Here is a 21,286-nt window from a genome sequence, read left to right as displayed (position 1 = left end):
AACTAGTGGAGAGATAAAAAAAAATCATGCAATGGTGCAGCCATGTGGTGAGAGATGATAAGGCCTATGAAAGGAGGACAATGGCGAAGAAGGAAGAAAGTTAACTATCTTGCAGCTGCCCCCAAAATCTGGAATCTTATGCAGGTGTTTCCAGATCTCCTATCACCTTTTCGCAGTTGCCCAGAAAAAAAGAAGACTTTTGCGTTTCAGATTTAAAAACTAATTCTTCACCGCCCCCAGATAAACATCACCTTAGACTTCATAGCCTTGGCGCCAGCGTCTCGTTTTCTTTGTCTCTCCTTCGCCACGTGCTTAAAATCATGCGACGGCAGCGTCCCGTTTTCTTCTTTACGTCTGTAGTCCTTAACCTGTATATGTGAGATTTACCATGGTCTTGGATCACGAGTTAGTGTTGTGATCGACAACTACTACCCTCCTGGATGAGAGCTCAAAGCTCATATATTCTCCTATCTATGAGTAATGCTCTGTGCGTGTGTGTGCGTGTGTGTAACCGTACTTCCCACTACACACACATATACGCACATACATCCACACGCAAGTACTATGACTTAATGACAAAAATAGTACTCACAGACTTACACAAATCAATCATGAAGAAACGAAGGAGGGTATTGCCCAGTGTTAAACGACAATGGAGCCATCTATCGGCAGGCGAAGACAACATCCTCGCATGCGCTGACGACAAGTCGTCGACGACAGGGAAGCCATGGAGACCCTCAATGTTTACATTGATCTGCTTTTTGCTCAAACTCGAACGCACATGAGAAGGCGCAAATTAAACTATTTTCTTTCTAGTCCATTTAACAATTGACTAAGTATTTATCTAGTCAAAATGCAATACTTTAGTTGTGTTTCTTAACTCTTAGAAACGTTCACTCTTGAATATCTCATTCTGTCTGTCGCCTGGCGACTTTATTCAGCCGAGAAAGAGGAAGGGAGGGAGGGAGGGAGGGAGGGGGCGGCTTACACAGGAGAGACTAAGAATCGATATGAAGAGTAAACTGAAATTAAGTACAAAGTACTGTACATTATTGAGAAATCCGAATGTACTTAGCCCTTTCGTTACTATAATGATGATTTGTATTATTATTCTAGTTGGCGCCAGACGTTATTTTTAGGACAAAAGTAAAGGGGTTTGCTCCCATCCGTAGCTGGAAAAATATATAAAATAATAATAATAATAATAATAATGATAATAATAATAATAATAATAATAATAATAATAATAATAATAATAATAATAATAATAATAATAAATAAATAATAATAATAATAAATAAATAAAATCAACCCTTTCTTACCAGGTGGTACATTTACTTTCATTTTCCTGCCCCCTGGCGATTTCATTCATCTCCGAGGAACCCCATCGTTAGTGACGAAGTTAGTATATAAGTAAATACGGAAATACAAGTTTCAATTAACTTCTTTTATTCAGTAATCTAACAATGTGCGCTTAATCCTTTCAAGTACAAAGAGTATTTAAGACCCCACTTCCAAGGACAAAGGAAACCCGCTAGGAGACCCATAACAAAGGCATTACGGGGATGTTGAAGACACTATCAAGTCTTGTAGTAGTGGACCCTATGAAGGTCTGGGAAGACACGAGACCCCACTGAGAAACAAAGGATTAGTTGAGGGCCTTTGGAAACCCTGAAGAAAGACTAGGAGACCCTGAAAGAAGATCAGCACACCCTGGAAGAAGACTGGGAGACCCTGGAAGAAGACTAGGAGACCCTGGAACAAGACTGGGAGACTATGGAAGAAGACTGGGAGACCATGGATGAAGACTGGGAGACCATGGAAGAAGACCGGGAGATCTTGGAAGAATACTGGGAGACCCTACAAGATGACTGAGAGACCCCACAAGAAGACTGGGAGACCCTACAAGAAGACTAGGAAACCCTGGAAGAAGACCGGGAAACCCTGCAAGAAGACCAGGATCCCCTGCAAGAAGACTAGGAGACGCTGGAATAACACCAGACCTTGGTGACCAGGAGTATCTACAAGAAGACCAGGAGACCCTGGAATAAGGCCGGGAGACCATGAAGACCAGGAGACCCTGAAAGAAGACCTAAAGTACCTAAAAGAATAAAAGGCCTCAGACAAAGGCCTACAATTCTCACAACAAATTTAAAGATGGTATTTTCCATCACAGAGCATGACACGCGACTATATAGACAAATAAGACATATACACGCCACGTAATAGAAAGCATGACACGTGCCTATATAATCAAACAAGACATGCACACATCACACAACACGTAACCCACGTATGCACAAGACCCAAAGACAAACAGAGAGCCCCGGACGCCTCAGGGACTCGCTCTCGTTTACGAGTGACCCGAGGTCGAATCGCTACAGGTGGCGACGAGCGGCAACTAACATAGGCGGGTCGATATAACTAATGGGACCATATCGTAGTACTCTGACACAGTTTCTTCCAAGTTGGACCGGACTTTAGTCCCATTAAACTTTCATTGTCGAGGTCGTGTACCATTGGAGAAGAAAACAATAATAAAAACAAATAAAATAATAATATTAATAACAATTTTGAATAAAATAATATATACATAATAATAGATAAATAAGAAATTTATAATAAATAAAACAATAACAAAATAGAATATATAGATACAAATTTTGGAGACATTAAAATATAAGAAATAATAAAATAAATATAATAAAACTATATGTACGTGTACATACAAATCTTAAAAGTCAATCATTTAAAAGGTGAAATTCGTACACATATTATCTTGTAAACAAACAATAAATGTGACTGAACTTTATTTCTCTGCAGTGGCGTAACTCCCTTCACATAACCTGTAACTCCTTAAACTCCCTTCCCTTGGGCTTCATGTATCCTCTCACTTTGGCTGACGCCAGATGATCTTACTAGATGTTCCTTGGAGGAGTCTTCTCTTCTGGCTCAATATGAAATTCAGCTTTTCGTATCCGTAGAGTGTAAACAGGTGTGTGTGTGTGTGTGTGTGTGTGTGTGTGTGTGTGTGTGTGTGTGTGTGTGTGTGTGTGTGTGTGTGTGTGTGTGTGTGTGAAGTGAGGAAGGGGAAAGGGGACATGGGAAAAGGGGGCACGGGGAAAGCAGCAAGTTCCACATGGAGACAATGAACGGGCAGTAGGGAGAAAATAGTACACGGAGAAGTCAGGGAGAAGAAGCGAGGAAGAAGAAGAAGAAGAAGAAGAAGAAGAAGAAGAAGAAGAAGAAGAAGAAGAAGAGAGAAAGAGAGAGAGAGAGAGAGAGAGAGAGAGAGAGAGAGAGAGAGAGAGAGAGAGAGAGAGAGAGAGAGAGAGAGAGAGAGAGAGAGGTGAGAGGGAGAGTGTGAAGGAGAGAGAGAGAGTATGAAGGAGAGAGAGAGAGTGTGTGAAGGAGAGAGAGAGAGTGAAGGAGAGAGAGAGAGTGAAGGAGAGAGAGATTGAAGGAGAGAGAGAGAGTGAAGGAGAGAGAGTGAAGGAGAGAGAGAGAGTGAAGGAGAGAGAAGGAGAGACAGAGAAGGAGAGAGAGAGTGAAGGAGAGAGAGAGTGAAGGAGAGAGAGGAGAGGGAGAGGAGAGAGAAGGAAATCGACGAATATGACGACAACGACGAAGACAAAGATGACGACGATGACAAAGAAGATGAAGTCAACGAAGAGGAATACGACGAAGAGAACGACGGGCAGGGACCCTTAGGGCGATCCTTGCAACACCACCCGCGCCCCCAGGCCCGCAGCGTTCGTTCCCCACGGGGCCCCTCGAACACAAACGAGTCAACGACGCAGTGGAATGGCCCATTTTTCGCTGGCCAAAGAGAACAAATGATGATATCGACCCTCCCAACACAGACGTGTTATACAAGAACAGAGTCGCTATTAGCACAAGACATAACCCCCACAGAGCCCCTGTATGGGGCAATCCGTCCTCACCAATATAGTAGGACACAAGCGTTAGTAAACTAGTCTATAGCAACAGCCAATGCTGTAATATACTTATGTACGGTACACGTACATGCGCGCGCGCGTGATATATATATATATATATATATATATATATATGCGTGTGTGTGTGTGTGTGTGTGTGTGTGTGTGTGTGTGTGTGTGTGCGTGTGTGTGTGTGTGTGTGTGTGTGTGTGTGTGTGTGTGTGTGTGTGTGTGTGCACCGACTATGTAAACATGAATGCACACCACTTATCATACTACTCAAACGGATTAATTTTTGTAGACATTTTTTAATTAAAATTTCCGTCTGTGAACATGATGCCTGACACCAAGATATAGCCATTCCCGACACACTTAAAAGACTTGATTCTGGCTGCCGATAAAACCATTCTATTCGGGACATGGCAACGTTGTCTAAATTCGCTGACTTCGACAACAGCAATTAGACAATAATTGCAGAGACCTCAGACGTGCAAGTAGTTCCAGTAGGTTTTGTCCTGGTCGAGGTCAAAAACTACTCTTCAAACGATTGGCGGTAGTTCAAATGGGTCAAGGTAATTACGTCGTGGTGAAGAGGTTGTGGTGGTATAGATGGTGGTGGTAGTGGTATAGATGGTGGTACATGTGGTGGTTTTGGTATAGGTGTTGAAGTTGGTTTGGTATAGGTAGTGGTGGTGGTGGTGCAAGTGATGGTAGTACAATTGGTGAAATAGGTTCTGGTGAAGTTGGTGGTGCTATAAACAGTGGTAGGATAGACCGTGCGAATCACCATGGAGTTTGATCACGTATTGGTATATATTTACATTACAGTACACACCTAGGAGGTTTCTTAATCCAACACCCGCCAACCGCCACTTGTGCGGACATTTGGTCACAGGACATAAACCCACATCGGGAATTTACCCAGGACATAATAAAACACCACCAATTCCCGAAGTGGGTTTGTGTCCTGGGCTCAAACATCCGTACAAGTGGCGTTTGGCAAGTGTGTTAAATAAGAGACCCAGGGGTACAGGAAAAGAACAACACTCGTGTGTGTGTATGTGTATGTGTGTGTGTGTGTGTGTGTGTGTGTGTGTGTGTGTGTGTGTGTGTGTGTGTGTGTGTGTGTGTGTAACTAATTGTATTTTACGGGACGAGAGCTATGCTCGTAGTGACCGTTTTTGTATCTTTCCACGTCCAGTTTTTTCTCAAGATGTGTGTGTGTGTGTGTATTCACTTGGTCACTTGGTCTTTGGATCACGTGTTGGACTCGTGATCGACAGCTATTTCCCTCCCGGAAGAGAGCTCAGAGCTCGTATGACCGATCTATGGGTAATGCTATGACCTTAGACGCACACACACACCCAACTCCCCGCCCACGAGAGTTGGAGTAACGACTCGAAGAGCAGCGATACTGAAATAATTTCAGCCCTGGGCAGGATTCGAACCAGGTACCGCTGGCACCACCGTATCAACAGTCTGGTGTGTGTGTGTGTGTGTGTGTGTGTGTGTGTGTGTGTGTGTGTGTGTGTGTGTGTGTGTGTGTGTGTGTGTGTGTGTGTATTCACCTCGGATATGCTGCAGTCTCTGTCGAGACAGCCAGACACCACCCTACGGCAGTGAGCTCAGAGCTCATTATTTGCCGATCTCTGGGTAGGTCTGAGACCACTCACACCACACACCGGGACAGCAAGGTCACAACTCCTTGACTAACGTCCCGTACCTACTCACTGCTAGGTGAACAGGGGTTACACGTGAAAGGAGACAAACCCAACTTATCTCCGCCCGGCCGGGGAATCGAACCCCGGTTCTCTGGCTTGTGAGGCCAGTGCTTTACCAATTCGCCACCGAGCCGTGTGTGTGTGTGTGTGTGTGTGTGTGTGTGTGTGTGTGTGTGTGTGTGTGTGTGTGTGTGTGTGTGTGGCAGAATACAAATAAAATAAATATGAATAAACAAATGAATAAATGCATAAATAAAATATACAATCACGCATGGCAGCATATAATTCTGGTGCTTATCTCACCGAAAGTAAAAACTTCAGAATCTGTCCGATCACTACGCAATTGGGGCAGTTTCTTATCTTTTGATTAAATCTTGTGCTTTGCGGTCACCAACTAATTTGATTTCAATGTGAAAATATCTTTTCTCCTGATGTAATCAATTCCTTTTACCTTGAACGCAAAACGCCATCGATAAGCTATCTCGTTTAATGGCTGACTTGGCAGTGTGCAGGTGGCTAAGAAATAAACAGTGTATTTCTATAGCAATATCAACAACGTCGACATGCTTTAGGAGTTCACATTTTCCTTTGAAATTCAAAAGAAATGTTTCAAAATCTGAACCTCCATGATGTCATGTCGTTTGGCCAAGCAGCGTCGCCTTCGGATGGGGAGCGAAGTTCGACTTTATCGTAAAATATATCAGAAAACTCGAAAATTTACGACAAGATAATATCACAACGTTTAGCCAAATGTAGGCTCCCCCGCCCCCTTGCAGATTTAAGGCTGATAAATTTTCTTTAACCTCAGGCAAATGACTCGCTTTTTAATTTCTTCTAACGCTATTAACTGCGGATACATCCGAATCTTCTATCAGTTTTAACACACGCAGGCAGGTGTATTTACGCACACATAAACATCTTATGTGTGTGTGTGTGTGTGTGTGTGTGTGTGTGTGTGTGTGTGTGTGTGTGTGTGTGTGTGTGTGTGTGTGTGTGTGTGTGTGTGTGTGTGTGTGTGTGTGTGTGTGTGTGTGTGTGTGTGTGTGTGTATTTACCAAGTTGTATTTTACGGTACGATAGCTATGCTCGTAGTCATCCGTTTATTGTGTGTGTGTGTGTGTGTGTGTGTGTGTGTGTGTGTGTGTGTGTGTGTGTGTGTGTGTGTGTGTGTGTGTGAATATACACACACACACACACAAATAAATCATACGACAATCGACTAAAACACATTAATCTGTTTTCCCAAAAAAAAGCGTAGACTCAGAGGTGACTTGATACAGGTCTTTAAGATTTTAAAGGGAATTGACAACATCAAAAGTGACCAAATTTTCACATTGAATGAGAATCAGACAAGAAACAATGGTCTCAAACTGTCCGGAAATAGATTCAATTTGGAAGTAGGTAGAAACAACTTTGCCAACCGTGTAGTTAATGAATGGAATAAACTTCCTGCACAGGTAGTGCAATGTAGTTCAGTTCGAAGCTTTAAGAATCATTTAGATAAATACCTAAGTAAGATGCTGTAATGATTAGAATTTATTTTATATTATTTGTTTTTGTTTTGTTATCATTTGTCTGTCTGATTTTCATTTATTATTAGTTATATGTCAATTTATTATTATGTACTATTTACTTGTTTGTTTATTATCTAACTATACCTATGCATTTATTTATGTATTTTATTTGTTATTTACATTATTATAGTTTTTATTTATTATTAATATGATTTTTTTTTCGCATCCGACCTAGATATGGATCAAAAGGTCTCCTGTCGGCATGCTCCGTCTTTGTAATCCTTTGTAATATGATAATTTCTATGACTGTCGCATGTAGAATTCGAACCCACTGCTTTAGCCACCGTAAGATAAACTTCACAACGCCTTAACCCTCTCTGCCACCGAGGATACAAGTCATGTAACCCGGAATCTTTCTGATTCCCGAGGATAGGAAAGATCACTAATCTGCGACCCCAATTCCTGTTTTACACAAGTCCCGAGCCCACTCGTGGGAGGGGTTAAGGATCGGAACAAAACCCTTTCACGCTCCGGGTCTTGTGTAAAAGAGGAATTGGGGTCGCAGATTAGTAATCTTTCCTATCCTTGGGAATCAGATAGATTCCGGGTTACAAGATATTTGTAGCCTCGGTGACAGAGAGGGTTAAGGCGTTGTGAAGACTATCTTACGGTAGCTGAAGCAGTGGGTTCGAATCCTACATGCGACTGCCATAAATATTATCAGATTAATCTCATATATATATATATATATATATATATATATATATATATATATATATATATATATATATAAACGATTACAAAGGAGCATGCCGACAGGTGACCTTTTGGTCCATAACTAGGTTGGATGCGAAAAAATATAATAATGATGATAAACAAATAAATAAAAATGATAACAATATAGAGAATAATAGATCAAATAAATAAATGCATAGGTATATTTAAATGATAAACAAACATGTAAGTAGTAAATACTAATAAACTGACAGATTAATAATAAATGAAAATCAAGCAAATAATAATAAACAGACAAATAATAATAAAAAAGCAGGTATTATAGCACCTTAGGTTTTTATCTAAACGAATATAAAGCTTCGAACTGAACTACATTGCACTGTCTCTGCAGGAAGCTTATTCCATTCATTAACTACACTGTTGGCGAAGTTGTTTCTATTCACTTCCAAATTAAATCTATTTCCTGACAGTTTGAGGCCATTACTTCTTGTCGGATTCTCATTCGGTGTGAAAATTTTGTCACTTTTGATGTCGATTCCCTTTAGAATCTTAAAGACTTGTATCAAGTCACCTCTGAGTCTACGTGTTTCGTTTACGAATACTGAGCTAAATTAGTTGTTTAAAATATCACACATTCCTTGATTTAAATATTCAAGTTGGTCTTTTTATCTCTAATATAACTATACAATTCTATGGGATTATCTTCGCATTTTTCAGCGATATTAATTTCGTATTGTCATCTTCGTTTTTTATTGTCTTTTTAAATCTCTCTGTATTATTACATAACTTCATCATTAGGTGCATCTGAGCACTTGTATTTCTTATAAACCTCTTTTTAGAATGATTATATATATATATATATATATATATATATATATATATATATATATATATATATATATATATATATTATTATTACCAAATAAAAAAAAATCATCTGCTCATTTCCACCAGAAATCCCTCATGGGGACACGTCCCCTCCGGCCCCCTATTGGCTGAGAGGTGACGTCACAGCAACGGAGATGACTGATTGGCCGAGTGATGACGTCACGGCAACTGAGACAACAAATTGGCTGCGAAAGGCCGAGCCCTCGTGTAGCGGTGTCAGGCGCAGCCCGTTGCTCGTATATATATATATGTATATATATATATATATATATATATATATATATATATATATGTATATGCAAAGTAGACCACTTGGAAAAAGAAACTAACGAAGCAGAGCGCTTTCGTATATTACATCTTCAGTGCAACAAGTACTTGTTGCACTGAAGATGTAATATACGAAAGCGCTCTGCTTCGTTAGTTTCTTTTTCCAAGTGGTCTACTTTGCATAAGTGAACACACGTACCCGTGTTCTTATTAGCATATATGTATATATATATATATATATATATATGTGTGTGTGTGTGTGTGTGTGTGTGTGTGTGTGTGTGTACTTTATTGAAAGGGATGGCTAACTGTGCATTTATTATTTTCTTAAATGCATTTTCCATATGCCTTACTATGGACTTACGTTCCTTTGAAAGGAGGTTTGTGACTTCACTGTAGGTAGCTCTAAGTAATATTCTATCTGGCCAAGATAAGAATTATTCCGGTGTTATATTTAATTATACTACGTCATATGCTTAAATTTCTGTACTTGTTTTTCATTGAGGGAGGTCACCGGTCACCTGGGAAAGGTTACCTGGTAACTCAGGCAGTAGTGAAATGTCGCGTGCTAGGGGAAGTCTCCAACTTCGTGTTGTGACAAAATGTCCTGTGCTTGGAATTGTGGCGTTTTTGTCTCGGACATGATTTGTGGGGTTATGTCTCATGCTTGGATTTGTGGGGTTATGTCTCATGCTTGGATTTGTGCCGATTTGTCTCATGCTTGGGAGGGCCCTAAGGTCATCTGCTTGTATAGATTTGGGCTCAACTAAAATTGGGAGGCATCTGTCATCTGCACATATTTCCAGAATCTCGGAGTTTTCTTCTGGATGTTTCTTGTTAATGTTGTGCCATGGACTTCTCTTAAATGATTTTTAGGTGCTCCTGATGTCGCACCAACCAATGTTACTCGAAGCAATTTCCCCTGCGCCCGCCCGGTGACAGACAGACGCTGACGAATAGTCTCCAGACTACACGAATCGCGCTTGCCTGCCTACAATCAATGCCTATGCATGTATTTATGTTTTTTATTAATTGTTGACATTATTATAGTTTTTTATTCATTTATTATCATTATTTTTTTCGTATCCGACCTAGATATGGACCAAAGGGTCCCCTGTCGGCATGCTCCGCCTTTGTAATCCTTTGTAAAGGTGACGGTATAACCTCATTGTCGTCATGCCAATATAGGTGGCGGGGAGGGCTTTACATTTCCCTCGTGCACAAGTAAACCTATAGATGACATGTGATTTCTGAAGTTCCTTTCTCTCTTGGTGGGGGCTGTTTTTACGAAGGAAGTGGGTGGTCTTCCTTGTCTTATAATAGATCAAGTTTATTATTTTCTCTGGGTTAGTTGGTTTGATGTTCCTTTTTACAACATGTTTCATAATAGATGTTAAACTTTTCTACATTTTGATTATTTTCATTATCTTTGTACCAGCCGTCCATTACTTTCTTGGTCTGGTGGTTAATATCTTTTTCACTGAACCCATTTTTGATTAGTACTTGGGTGGAGCGCTCGATTTCGTTGTGTACTTGTTTCCATGTGCTACAGTGGGTGAGTGCTCTTCGGATGTAGGCACCGATCGTCGAGTCCCTACGACTATATCTCTGAGGGCACTCACTAGAACCATTAAGGCAGTGTCCACGGTTTGTGGGTTTAGTGTACACTTCTGTGTTAAAGGAATATTAAGTTCGTTTCACTAGGATGTCAAGGAAGGGCAAAGTCCCGTCAACACTATCTTCCATAGTGAAGTTGAGTTCAGAGGTCTCTTGTAGTTTATCAGCTTCATTAATGTTTTTGGTCTTTATGAAAATGTCGTCAATGTAGTGACAGTAAATGTCTGGTTTCTCTGTTGTTTCTTTTTAATACTTCTTCTATGCTGCCCATGAAGAATTAAAACTCCACGGGGGGATCCCACTGCCACTCCATCAAGAATATGAACAACATCTTATATACCCTTTCTTTAATCTTGTTTTTATTATTATCGTTATTACTACTATCATTATAGTCATTATTATTATATTATTATTACTAATTACTATTATTTATTGATATCACTAATTGTTATTATTTATTATTATTTTTATCCTCACCGGCACGAGCAAACCAACTCAAATATTCTGCGGAGAATTGATAATTGCCATTTTCTTACCGCCCCCTCTACCCCCGATATCGCTGCATCGATCGCAACAACTTTACAAATCAACCTGAAAGATCAACTTTCAAAAGTTTAGGAATATTTAATAGGGGGGAGGGGAGGGGGCAATTGCGTGACAAACGTCCAGCCACAGACCCAAGGTCGCACCCCACCCTTACGCCCTCAGACGTAGCACTCAAAATTGACTCGTTTAAACCCACCCTCGGAACAAAAATGAATAAACAAATAAATATATAACAATAGCGACAGTTTGGGGGCATGGGTTGCTTTTGTCCCGCTCGATTGTAGCCAACTGTACCCTGGTTGATGACGTCATCCACAGAACTTATTCTGGCTAACGCCGGAATATCTAACAACTTTACCTATTTCATTTTGGCTGACGTCGAAAAAGAAAACGGCAGCAATGGCACTCATCAGTGCCTCTTGGAAGGAAGGCGGCACAACTTCCTGCGGAGAGGAAAAAGGAGGCTGTCGTGCTAATCCAGGGACCCACATAACTACAGCACAGGCCCATATCCCTTATGTCCTGCATTGGCAAAACCGTTGATCGGTCGGTTCTCAATCTCCTCCTGTTGTGAAGGGAACCTATTCATCACAATATGTTTTTATAAAAGGAGTGTCAGCCACTGACTGTGGCAACCCTTCTTGGATTGGTAGGTAGTTAGCCAGCGATTGTGGCGTTTCTGAATTTGGAAAAAGCATTCGAGCTAGCAAGGATTTCTGCTATTCTTGCATCCCTGTCTAAGGGGCTCCAAGGCAGACCCCTGACCTGGGTTGCAGACTACCTCAAAGACAGAGTAGCAAGAGTGCTCTTCCAGGGACACCTATCCTTATACCACAGGATAGAAAATGGGACCCCGCAGAGGGGCGTTCTCAGTCCCACCCTCTTCAACGTGGTCTTGGAGAACTTGGTTTTCCCTGATCTCGGGGTGGATGCTCTACTCCTCTGTTATGCGGACGACCTCGCCTTAGTGTACAGTGGGGGCGGCTGTCTCCTTCGCAGGGCTCAAAGGGCACTTAATCGCCTCTCCCAGGAATGTGGAAGACTGGGATTAAAGATATCGATGCCCAAGACCAGACCAATGAGTCTGAGGATGCGGAAGAAACGCCTCCATCTTGCTCTTCAGGGCGACACCCTCTCCTGGGTGACCTGTCAATACTTGGGCATCTGGATCGATGCCAGGCTCTCCTCTCCGGAGGTCAGGTACCTCCATGAGGCCACGAAGAGATTAAATCTCCTCCGAGCTACGAGTATGACAAGACCCGGCTAGATGCCGGGCACAAGGTCCTCCGGATATACTACATTCAAGCGTTACGTTCGGTGGTGGACTATTCCGCGGTGGCTCTCATCTCCCTCCGGCTCAGTTCGTGGGACAAACTTGAAGTCCTCCAAAACCAAGCTCTCCGTACTGTCACTGCGGCCCTTCCATGGGCCAGTGTGGTGAATCGTAAACAGGAGGTGGGAGTCACCTCTCTCCGCCTACGGGCGGAGAGGCTTTCTTCCTGTGTTCTCGTCCGACTTTTGACCTACCTAAAGGACAGTGAAGTGAAGATCTCCCTCCTGAGTGCCCTAGAATCCGAGGGGGACCCCACTAGTCATTCCTGGAAGGTCCATGCGGTCAATGCGATCCGCGACTTTGAAAACCGGGAATTGGTTCGGCAGTGCTCTAGACGACCCTCATCCGGACTATGCTCCCCCGCCCTTCCCCGTGGCGATCTCTCTGCGCCAGCTTTCAGCTTTTCCACCTAAAAGGAAGGGAGGCTGAATACGACCCGGCACGGTTGAGGCCCATGGTCCTCGAGTCCATAAGGTCCATCAACCTCCACCAGCTTGACGTACCACACGGACGGCTCTGTGGACCTCCTCACGGGAGAGTGTGACGCGGATTTTACAACCGCCGAGTGGGCAACCGAACTATAGAGAATGAGTGACGAAGTTCTACCCTTCAGACTGAACTGGCTGCCATCTCCAAGACCCTGGACCACGCTTTCTCTGCTGGGCAGGGGCCAGACGTGATCCACACAGACTCAAGGTATGCTATTGACGTCATTCGGTCCAAAAAGACAACGGATGACGTCTACTTAACGACATCAATCCAGCACTCGCTGCACCTTTTGGACCAGCATGGAAGGTCTGCAACATTTCACTGGATCCCCAGTCACATCGGGATTCCAGGGAACACTATTGCGGATGATGCTGCCAAGGCAGCGACGAGGTTCAGCAAAATCACACTGCCCCTGGCACCCACGATCACACAGATCAAGGGCGTCACCATCAAGAAGGCCACAGTGATGGCCAGGACCAACCACAGCAGCAAACTTCATACTTCGGAATCAGCGCTGTGGTACTACCTCCTTACTAGGTACGAGGCACTCCACCTGCCTTCTGGTAGATGGGCGGAATCTACCGTCCACAAGATCCGCCTAGGATATCGCTGTGGACGTAAGTGCTACGTGCGGGAAGAAACAATCACGAACGCTGCAAACTCTATGGAGCCGAGGTGCAACAGACTCTCTACCACTAGACTCTAGCCAAGTATGACCGTAGCTCTACATTCTTGAAGCTAAATTGTGTCAAATTCATGGCCCGCGAGGTGACAAGAGATTTTTCAACTCGAGTTCCTATAATTGTTATAACCGAGGAAAATGTAACTAAACTGTTGAGACGAGACATACTCGTAATAAAATGTACTTTCTACTTATTTTCCATCCGGTTAATTTTTTTATCTATTCTTAACTTTTATGGTCCTGGAGACTAAGTGCATAATTGGCCCTTGAAATGATCTGAGTTTGACATCTCCGAGTTAGAATGTAGAGACACGGTCATCCTTCGTCTAGAACTCAGCCTGCCGCTCGCCGTCTCCCCTTCCGAGGCAATGCTCAACTTTTTGGGAGCACACCCTCCCCCTGGTGCCGCCTGCGGCTGAGAGGTAACCCCCTTCCCCCCTGAAATCGGGGTGCCGCCGCTAATAACAGTGGCATCCATCGCGTGGATGGACAACGGATCCTACATGTGATGAACTGTTCCGGGCCACTTGCAATGTCGAGGTCAGAGCGGGCACTAGCACAGCATACGAAGAAGAAGAAGAAGAAGAAGAAGAAGAAGTAGAAGTCAGAAGTGACAAAGAAAACGCACGAAGATGGGGTGCGGGATCACCACTGTTGAGGCTGAGCGGAATTCAGGGGAACACCTCAGTCTGCTTGCCCTCCATGCAAGAAGGGAGGCAAGGGAAGACGAGGGAGGGGTGGGAAGACAAGGGAGGGAAGGGAAGAGAAAGGAGGGAATGGAATACGAAGGAGGAAAGAGAAGACATGAGAAGTGAGGGAAGGGAAGACAAGAGAGGGAGGGAAGGAAGACGAGATAGGGAAGTGAAGACGAATGAGGGAAGGAATGACAAGGGAGGGAAGGGAAGGAAAGGGAAGACAAGAGAAGGGAGGGATGGGAAGACAAAACAAGACGAAACAAGGGAGACAAGACAAGACAAGACATATAGGAAGACAAAACAAGACAAGACATATAGGAAGACAAAACAAGACAAGAGGGAAGAGAAGACAAACCAAGACGAGACAAGGGAGAGGAAGACAAACCAAGACGAGACAAGGGAGAGGAAGACAAAACAAGACAAATCAAGACAAAGGAAGACAAAACGAGACAAGGGAAGACAAAACAAGACATAGGAAGGAAACAAGACAAAGCGAGGCAAGGGAAAATAAGACAAAACAGGACAAGGGAAGAGACAAGGGAGGTAAGACAAAACAAGACAAGGGAGAGGAGGACAAAACAAGACAAGGAAAAGGAAGACAAATAAAGACAAAGGAAGACAAAACAAGACAAGGTAAGACAAAACGAGACAAGGGAAGACAAAACAAGACATGAACGAAAACAAGACAAGAAGAGGCAAAGGAAAGGAAGACAAAACAGGACAAGGGAAGACACAACAAAACAAGGGAGGGAAGACAAAACAAGACAAGGGAGAGATGTGATGACGACTAAATGACAATTCCCCGGGCGGGGCCTGTTGCACTACGACGAGAAATGTCACTCCTTGCAACAACAACTACAACATTAAATCAAAATTTATTCATCTCCTATGTGTTGCAAGCAGATGCCTGTCCGGGAGTGGGGTTGCTAGCTTCCGTCTCCTCAGTCACGTGATCAACAGCACTTCGTGTTCTTTGTGTGTGTTTTTGTGTTTCTTTTTTTCAGCGGACTCATACTAGTACACCACCACACAAAAGGAAGGAGAGGAGGAAGAATTGATTAGAAAAAAAATATATATATATATATATATATATATATATATATATATATATATATATATATATATATATATATATATATATATATATATATAAAAGAAAAGGAAGGAAGTAACGGGGGGAAAAGGAAGTCAAGAAAAATAAATAAAGATGTGAAGGGGAGAAGGCGAGAATGAAGAGGAGGGAATCGCCAGGTCCCTAAGCCAGAACAAAATTAACAAACGAAGTCGCCATTATGATGAAGGGATTCAAGTGAACATGGTCATATCGACCATTTTATCACCACTTTGCGGTGCAGCCCCTAGTGGCTGACACTCTATCCTCAGACAATAATAATAATAAAAAATAATCAATTGCATTCGAAGCAACAATTATTATTATCTTTACCAACATCTTAACCAAATCAAACACGGTTAAGAACTTTAACCTAACCGCAAAGAAAAGGTTTAGTCCTGGCACGGCGCAAGCACAGCTTTCCAGGTACGACGCATTATATCATGTGGTTTGTGATAAATTCTTCGAAAGAAAGACCTGTGCAATGATTTATCACATTTTGGTTATCGGAAACGGCAATTTTGTTCCAATCTATACTATTCTGAGTGATATGTCGTCATAAAAAAAAAGTAACAGTGTTCATGGTATAAAGACAACTTTGGGGAGCTGACTCTATCCGACGTGAGTCTTGTAAGTACTTCCACGTACCCATCGTTGGTTCTCTATAATCTATTTCTTTTATGTAGCTAAAAATCTCCTGCAAATTAATATTCTCCTAAGACAATACCTCATATACAGTATATGGCAAATCATACCAGTGTAATACAATATACAAATAAATAATGAATTACTAAATTAACAATTTTAGATAAATAGAATAAATAAATCAACATAACAAAGTTATGAAAATTAATTTATAAACAAATGAATATACAAAAAAATAACAAACAAGTGAAAATGCTCAAATAACGATAATCAACAAGAGTGTCGCATAACCTACCTGCTGCAGTAGCCGCAGGAGGTCCCAGGAGGAACAGGAACACGGGCGAGGCGACATAAAGAAACACCTTTGTGGTCGAACTTGTCATCTCCTTCGCTATCTTCCTCGCCAAGTTCCCGCGTCGTCGTGTCTCCATGTTCACCTTGGCTTGCGCTTCATCGACGCGTCAGTCATCAGAGGCGACATGACGTCACGTTGCTGTTGCCGGCGCGTCACTCTTTTCTGCTTATTTGGCTCCGCCTCTTTAACGGTTAGCACACACAGTTCTCGTTACCTATGACATCCTGGAATTCAACCGGACGTTTTATTTTATTAAATATGAACGACATGAACACGCTAAACTAAGTACACAAATTAATGCATACCTTCCACATAATGTATGCAGTGCGGGTGTATACGAGTATATGCATGTACGTGCCTATGTGTACGCGCCAATATTTCACCACTTTGTAGTAATTGCTTGTAAGAACTAAACTAAGTATGCAAATAACATTAAACTTGAAGGTCACAAACTGTCAATTCAATCAACACGGCCGAATGCCCCCATCCTGCACTCTCATTAATTCAATTATCATTACGTTGGACGATTCTACTCTAACGAGGTAAAATACTCCTTCATATAGTGTACTGTAATGTCGTTGATAATTCACTAGCGTTTCTACATCACAGGGTATAAATATCACGGTCCAGATTCTAATTGTTAGTTACGATGTCGCAGTCATAAATCTTTGAAAACGAAATGGCAAAACTAGTCCTGAGCTGCCAAATGCATGTCAATACTTTCCATATTTTCAGTATTCTTACTTTCGTCAATGAATTTTGCCAATATGTATATAATTGCCAATATACTCTACACATAAATATAACAAATTCTACAAGCCTTATTTTCTATACTGTTCACATACTTTGGTGTTTATATCATAGATAGTTTGTGAAGTGCTGTGATGTCAATGTATTCCCCGCCTTTTTTAGATATTACCTGGCACAAGCAGACAAGGTTTTCGAGACTAAAATGGGGAGTACCTTCATAGCCTTGATTTGAGTATATTTGAATTTTGTCAAACACGGCACTTGCTTTCCTTCTGGTTGACGCCAGGCTTGGTCTATAACGGACCCGCTACAATTTCTATTCAAATTTAAAACTACCCAATTCTCATTCATTAAGTGAAATACAGAACCAAGGTGTCTTCATTCGCTTAAAAAGAACAAAAACACTTCTACTGGACAACATTGTACCACTGTCAAAATATATTTAAGGTTTTAATATAATCTTACTCCTATATTCTGTACGCTCTAAGGCAGTGTTTCCCAACCTTTTTTGGCTGCGACCCTAAATCCACTCTTAGTCTGGAGTCGCGACCCTAATTGTAATAATAAATTCAACCATTTCATGTTATATTTCTACGTGCTTGCATAATGTTTATAAACTTTCGTTTTATAGTTCAGTTTATATTTACTAGCACAATAAATTTAAATACATTTGAAACTTGAATGATTTTTTTTTTAAAGACCCTCTGGCGACCCTCAAAAACACCCTCGCGACCCTAGTTTGGGTCGCGACCCTGGGGTTGGGAACCACTGCTCTAAGGGTTCAAGATGTGGCATATGTCATGATTTCCATTCTCTCTTATATCCCATCTAGGTGTCATTTGATTTTTTTTATTCTGTATGTAGTAAAAGAAACTATATATCACGAATATCAGTTTTTAGGGTTATAACAACAATTTTAATAAATTCTATGACACAGGGCAACAGCACTTATCCACATGTTACCACGCCGAGGTGTCACAGGCGACAGAAAAAAAAAAACAGCACACATACTAGTCCCGGCCATATTGATAATTAATTGTCGCGAATATTAATACTTATTCTAGCTGTTGTCTGACGATTTTATTAACAGAACAAAATATCCGCCACGCAGGGTCAATACCCAAAAATCTTGAAAATATAAATCAGCTACCATTAACTTTTTCATGTAAATCCACATATATCAATCGATTATTTTTGCACCCAACTGGTTTAAGGATAAATTTAGGGCACTGAATTGATGTTAATATCAATAACAGCAATACGATCATTCTTTCAAATATCTTAGTAATACCAATATCATTACTAAAAAGACAACAATAACATTAAATCTTATGATAGCAATAATAACACGTATACTGTATATATACATCTATCGTAATGACAACAATAATACTAGCAACAACATATTAATCATTGCAGTACAACGACAATAATAAAGAAGTAATAAACAAGAATATTAACAAATAACAATAACGATAATAATATAAAAACAAGATACATAAACTAACCTAAGAATATAAATACTCGTAGTATCCTAAAAGTCTCGTTACCAAAACAGTAATTTCAATCTAATTTTCATAATTAAGTTCAAGTATACTTAAATCCCTTTGGTTTGATGCATTTTTACCATTACTCACATAAAAAACAATAGCGAAATAGGTATAATACATACCAAGGTTATCCACAAAATATGCCTTGCATATATTATAAAATGTAGCTTGCCATGTTAGCGCATTTTATTAGTAGAAAATTTTCAACCAAACCCAACAAAATTTTCTTCACACCCCCCCATGGAACCTAAACATAAATAATTATGGTACTGCTTATTATTTACTGCAAAAACTCGTTCAAGTAGCAAATGTCGCTAACCAAAAATTTGAAAGTAACGGCCACCACGACCCCTTGGACCACCGCATTCACTGCAGATCTATGAAATTCCTTCTATTGTGATATTCTGGCTGCGGTCAGACGATTGTACTCAAATATCATAACTGTGAATTACTTATGTACTGTTACAGTTTTACTCTGAGTAGTATATGAAACCTCACTGTAAGAAAGATCTAGTTAACCAAATGTGTTTTCTGCAATTCTTCAAAGAGAAATCCTACACTTGACGACAAATCGACCCCACCTCCAATGGCAAGTTCTAGTCTGTCGAAACTGAATTGCCATCGACATTTTAAAGACACTTTAGGTATAAATGCAACCATTTTCCGTCAACATGTATATTGAGACATGAGCGCAGTCCGTGATGTTTCTAGCCCATACAAATACATCAACGAATATAATGAATTCAAAACAACTTAGAAACCTTACACGTTGTATTTACACCTAGTTAAAAAAGACACCGTTGATATACTGATTACTGTTCCACTTTGGATACTACGAACAACACATGTCAAGTCCTGAACATTCGCGCACGGTACGCCTTCTCCGTACGACGAACACATGCAAACTGATATCCCAACTTGATGTCACGGCCACGGCTGCTCCCACTTTGCCCGCGCGAAAATCGACGCGCACGCGTGCGACACCTTCACTGCTGTTCTCAATCGGAAAAAAAAAAAAAACACGGAACACCTGCAGCCTACCGAAGGGGAAGTTTAGGGAGGATGCCAGTGGTTGGCGTGTGTGGAGGGGGCTATTTCCTGCATGAACTGGACACATATTCCAGAAATATTTCGGGTGAAAGAACGTAAAAAGAACCGGGAAAATGCCCACATTAGGTCTACACCGAAAGCCGAGAGGGTCACATGTGGCTGAATAAAACCGCCTGGTGGCAGCCAGAACATGACGATCCACTCTGAAAGGATGGAATAAATTGAGGTGGGTTTACCCCATCACTGCTTACCTGTAATCCCCAACGTTTGTATCAAATTATTCTAAAAAAAAAAAATTACAACCTCGTTCCTTTTTACCCGTTTTCTGTTGCTCCCCAAATATCAGAATTATGACGCCACTGGTTTTCAAACTGCAGTAACTCTGTTACTGTTAACCAACGTAGTTGCGATGAATATAGAAAGTAGAATACTAATAAATACTATAATTGTTTTCTCTGAGACAGTTGGTGATGGAGATTAAGAAGATATATAACAGAGATATCACATCACTCTCTTAGGACTTAATTACTTTATTGTTTCCCTAAATTAACTAGAATGACGTGACACAATTTCTAAGGTTCTATATCAAAATCTGAGAGAGGAATAAAATCAAGGAAATGTATATTTCGATTAAAAAATCTTATTCGTGCATTAAAATTCTATCACTATTCAGCATCTTATAAACCTGATTATACACAATTAACTAGGAAGAGTAAGAACCAGAGAACACTTCAGTTAATAATTGATTACACTGATTACCGAAAAAATCATTGGGTACATACACTTTTAGATAAGTATTTAGTTAAGTTTCTGCGAAGGTAGGACGATTTCCTACTTACGATAGTGATTGTGGGTAACAATTACTTTTTGAGGGTCCTGTCAGGGCGTTGTAAAAGATCGACGAGGAGGGTTGATAATATTCGAAAGGCAGTGGCGGATCCAAGATCAAAATGTGTGTGTGTGTGGGGCCTAACCTGAATTTTGTAAACAGAGATGACGCTTTTAAACCGATGTACTCTGTAGCACGACTACGACGGTTTTGAATATAAATTGAATTACATGTTCTCACTTTTTTAGATTCTTTCAAAATATTGGTCAGAAGTCATACTCTATATTGCATTTTTAAAGATTTACCCTCACTAATGTGTTGAATATCCTTCCAATCTCACTGAAGTGCTTTATTAAATGCTGGGGGGGGGGTATACCAATCTATTACTGCTTTCGGCCACATACCGGTGTACACAAGGCAGGCTTCTCGCCACTGTTGTCAAGTGACGAAGATTTCCGTCCACTACGAGGGGTGTCAACGATCTCCCAGGAGTGTAGATATTTGAAAGGTGACAGATACATCCGTCAAATCCGGGGAGTCGACCACGATCGGCTAGGAGCCGATGAAAGAT

General features: G+C 41.2%; 1 protein-coding gene across 2 annotated transcripts in view; it reads right to left on the bottom strand.

Annotated features, from left to right (window-relative positions):
- Positions 1 to 19,722, bottom strand: part of LOC143039806 (uncharacterized) — a 232,064-nt gene extending 212,342 nt beyond the window's left edge. For both annotated transcript variants that reach the window (XM_076210167.1, XM_076210083.1), the window contains exons 1-2: positions 19,603 to 19,722; positions 16,477 to 16,760 (exon numbers count right to left, since the gene is read on the bottom strand). In XM_076210167.1, the coding sequence (XP_076066282.1) occupies positions 16,477 to 16,612 (136 nt within the window). In that variant the 5' untranslated portion in view covers positions 16,613 to 16,760; positions 19,603 to 19,722. The remainder of the gene's footprint in view (positions 1 to 16,476; positions 16,761 to 19,602) is intronic.
- Between the last annotated feature and the right edge of the window lie 1,564 nt (positions 19,723 to 21,286).

Source organism: Oratosquilla oratoria, chromosome 1 (genome assembly GCF_046742065.1).
Source record: "Oratosquilla oratoria isolate Oo_2021 chromosome 1, ASM4674206v1, whole genome shotgun sequence".
Classification (NCBI taxonomy): Eukaryota; Metazoa; Arthropoda; class Malacostraca; order Stomatopoda; family Squillidae; genus Oratosquilla; species Oratosquilla oratoria.
Note: the sequence above shows the minus strand (reverse complement) of the source record. Positions and strands in the feature narration are given on the sequence as shown.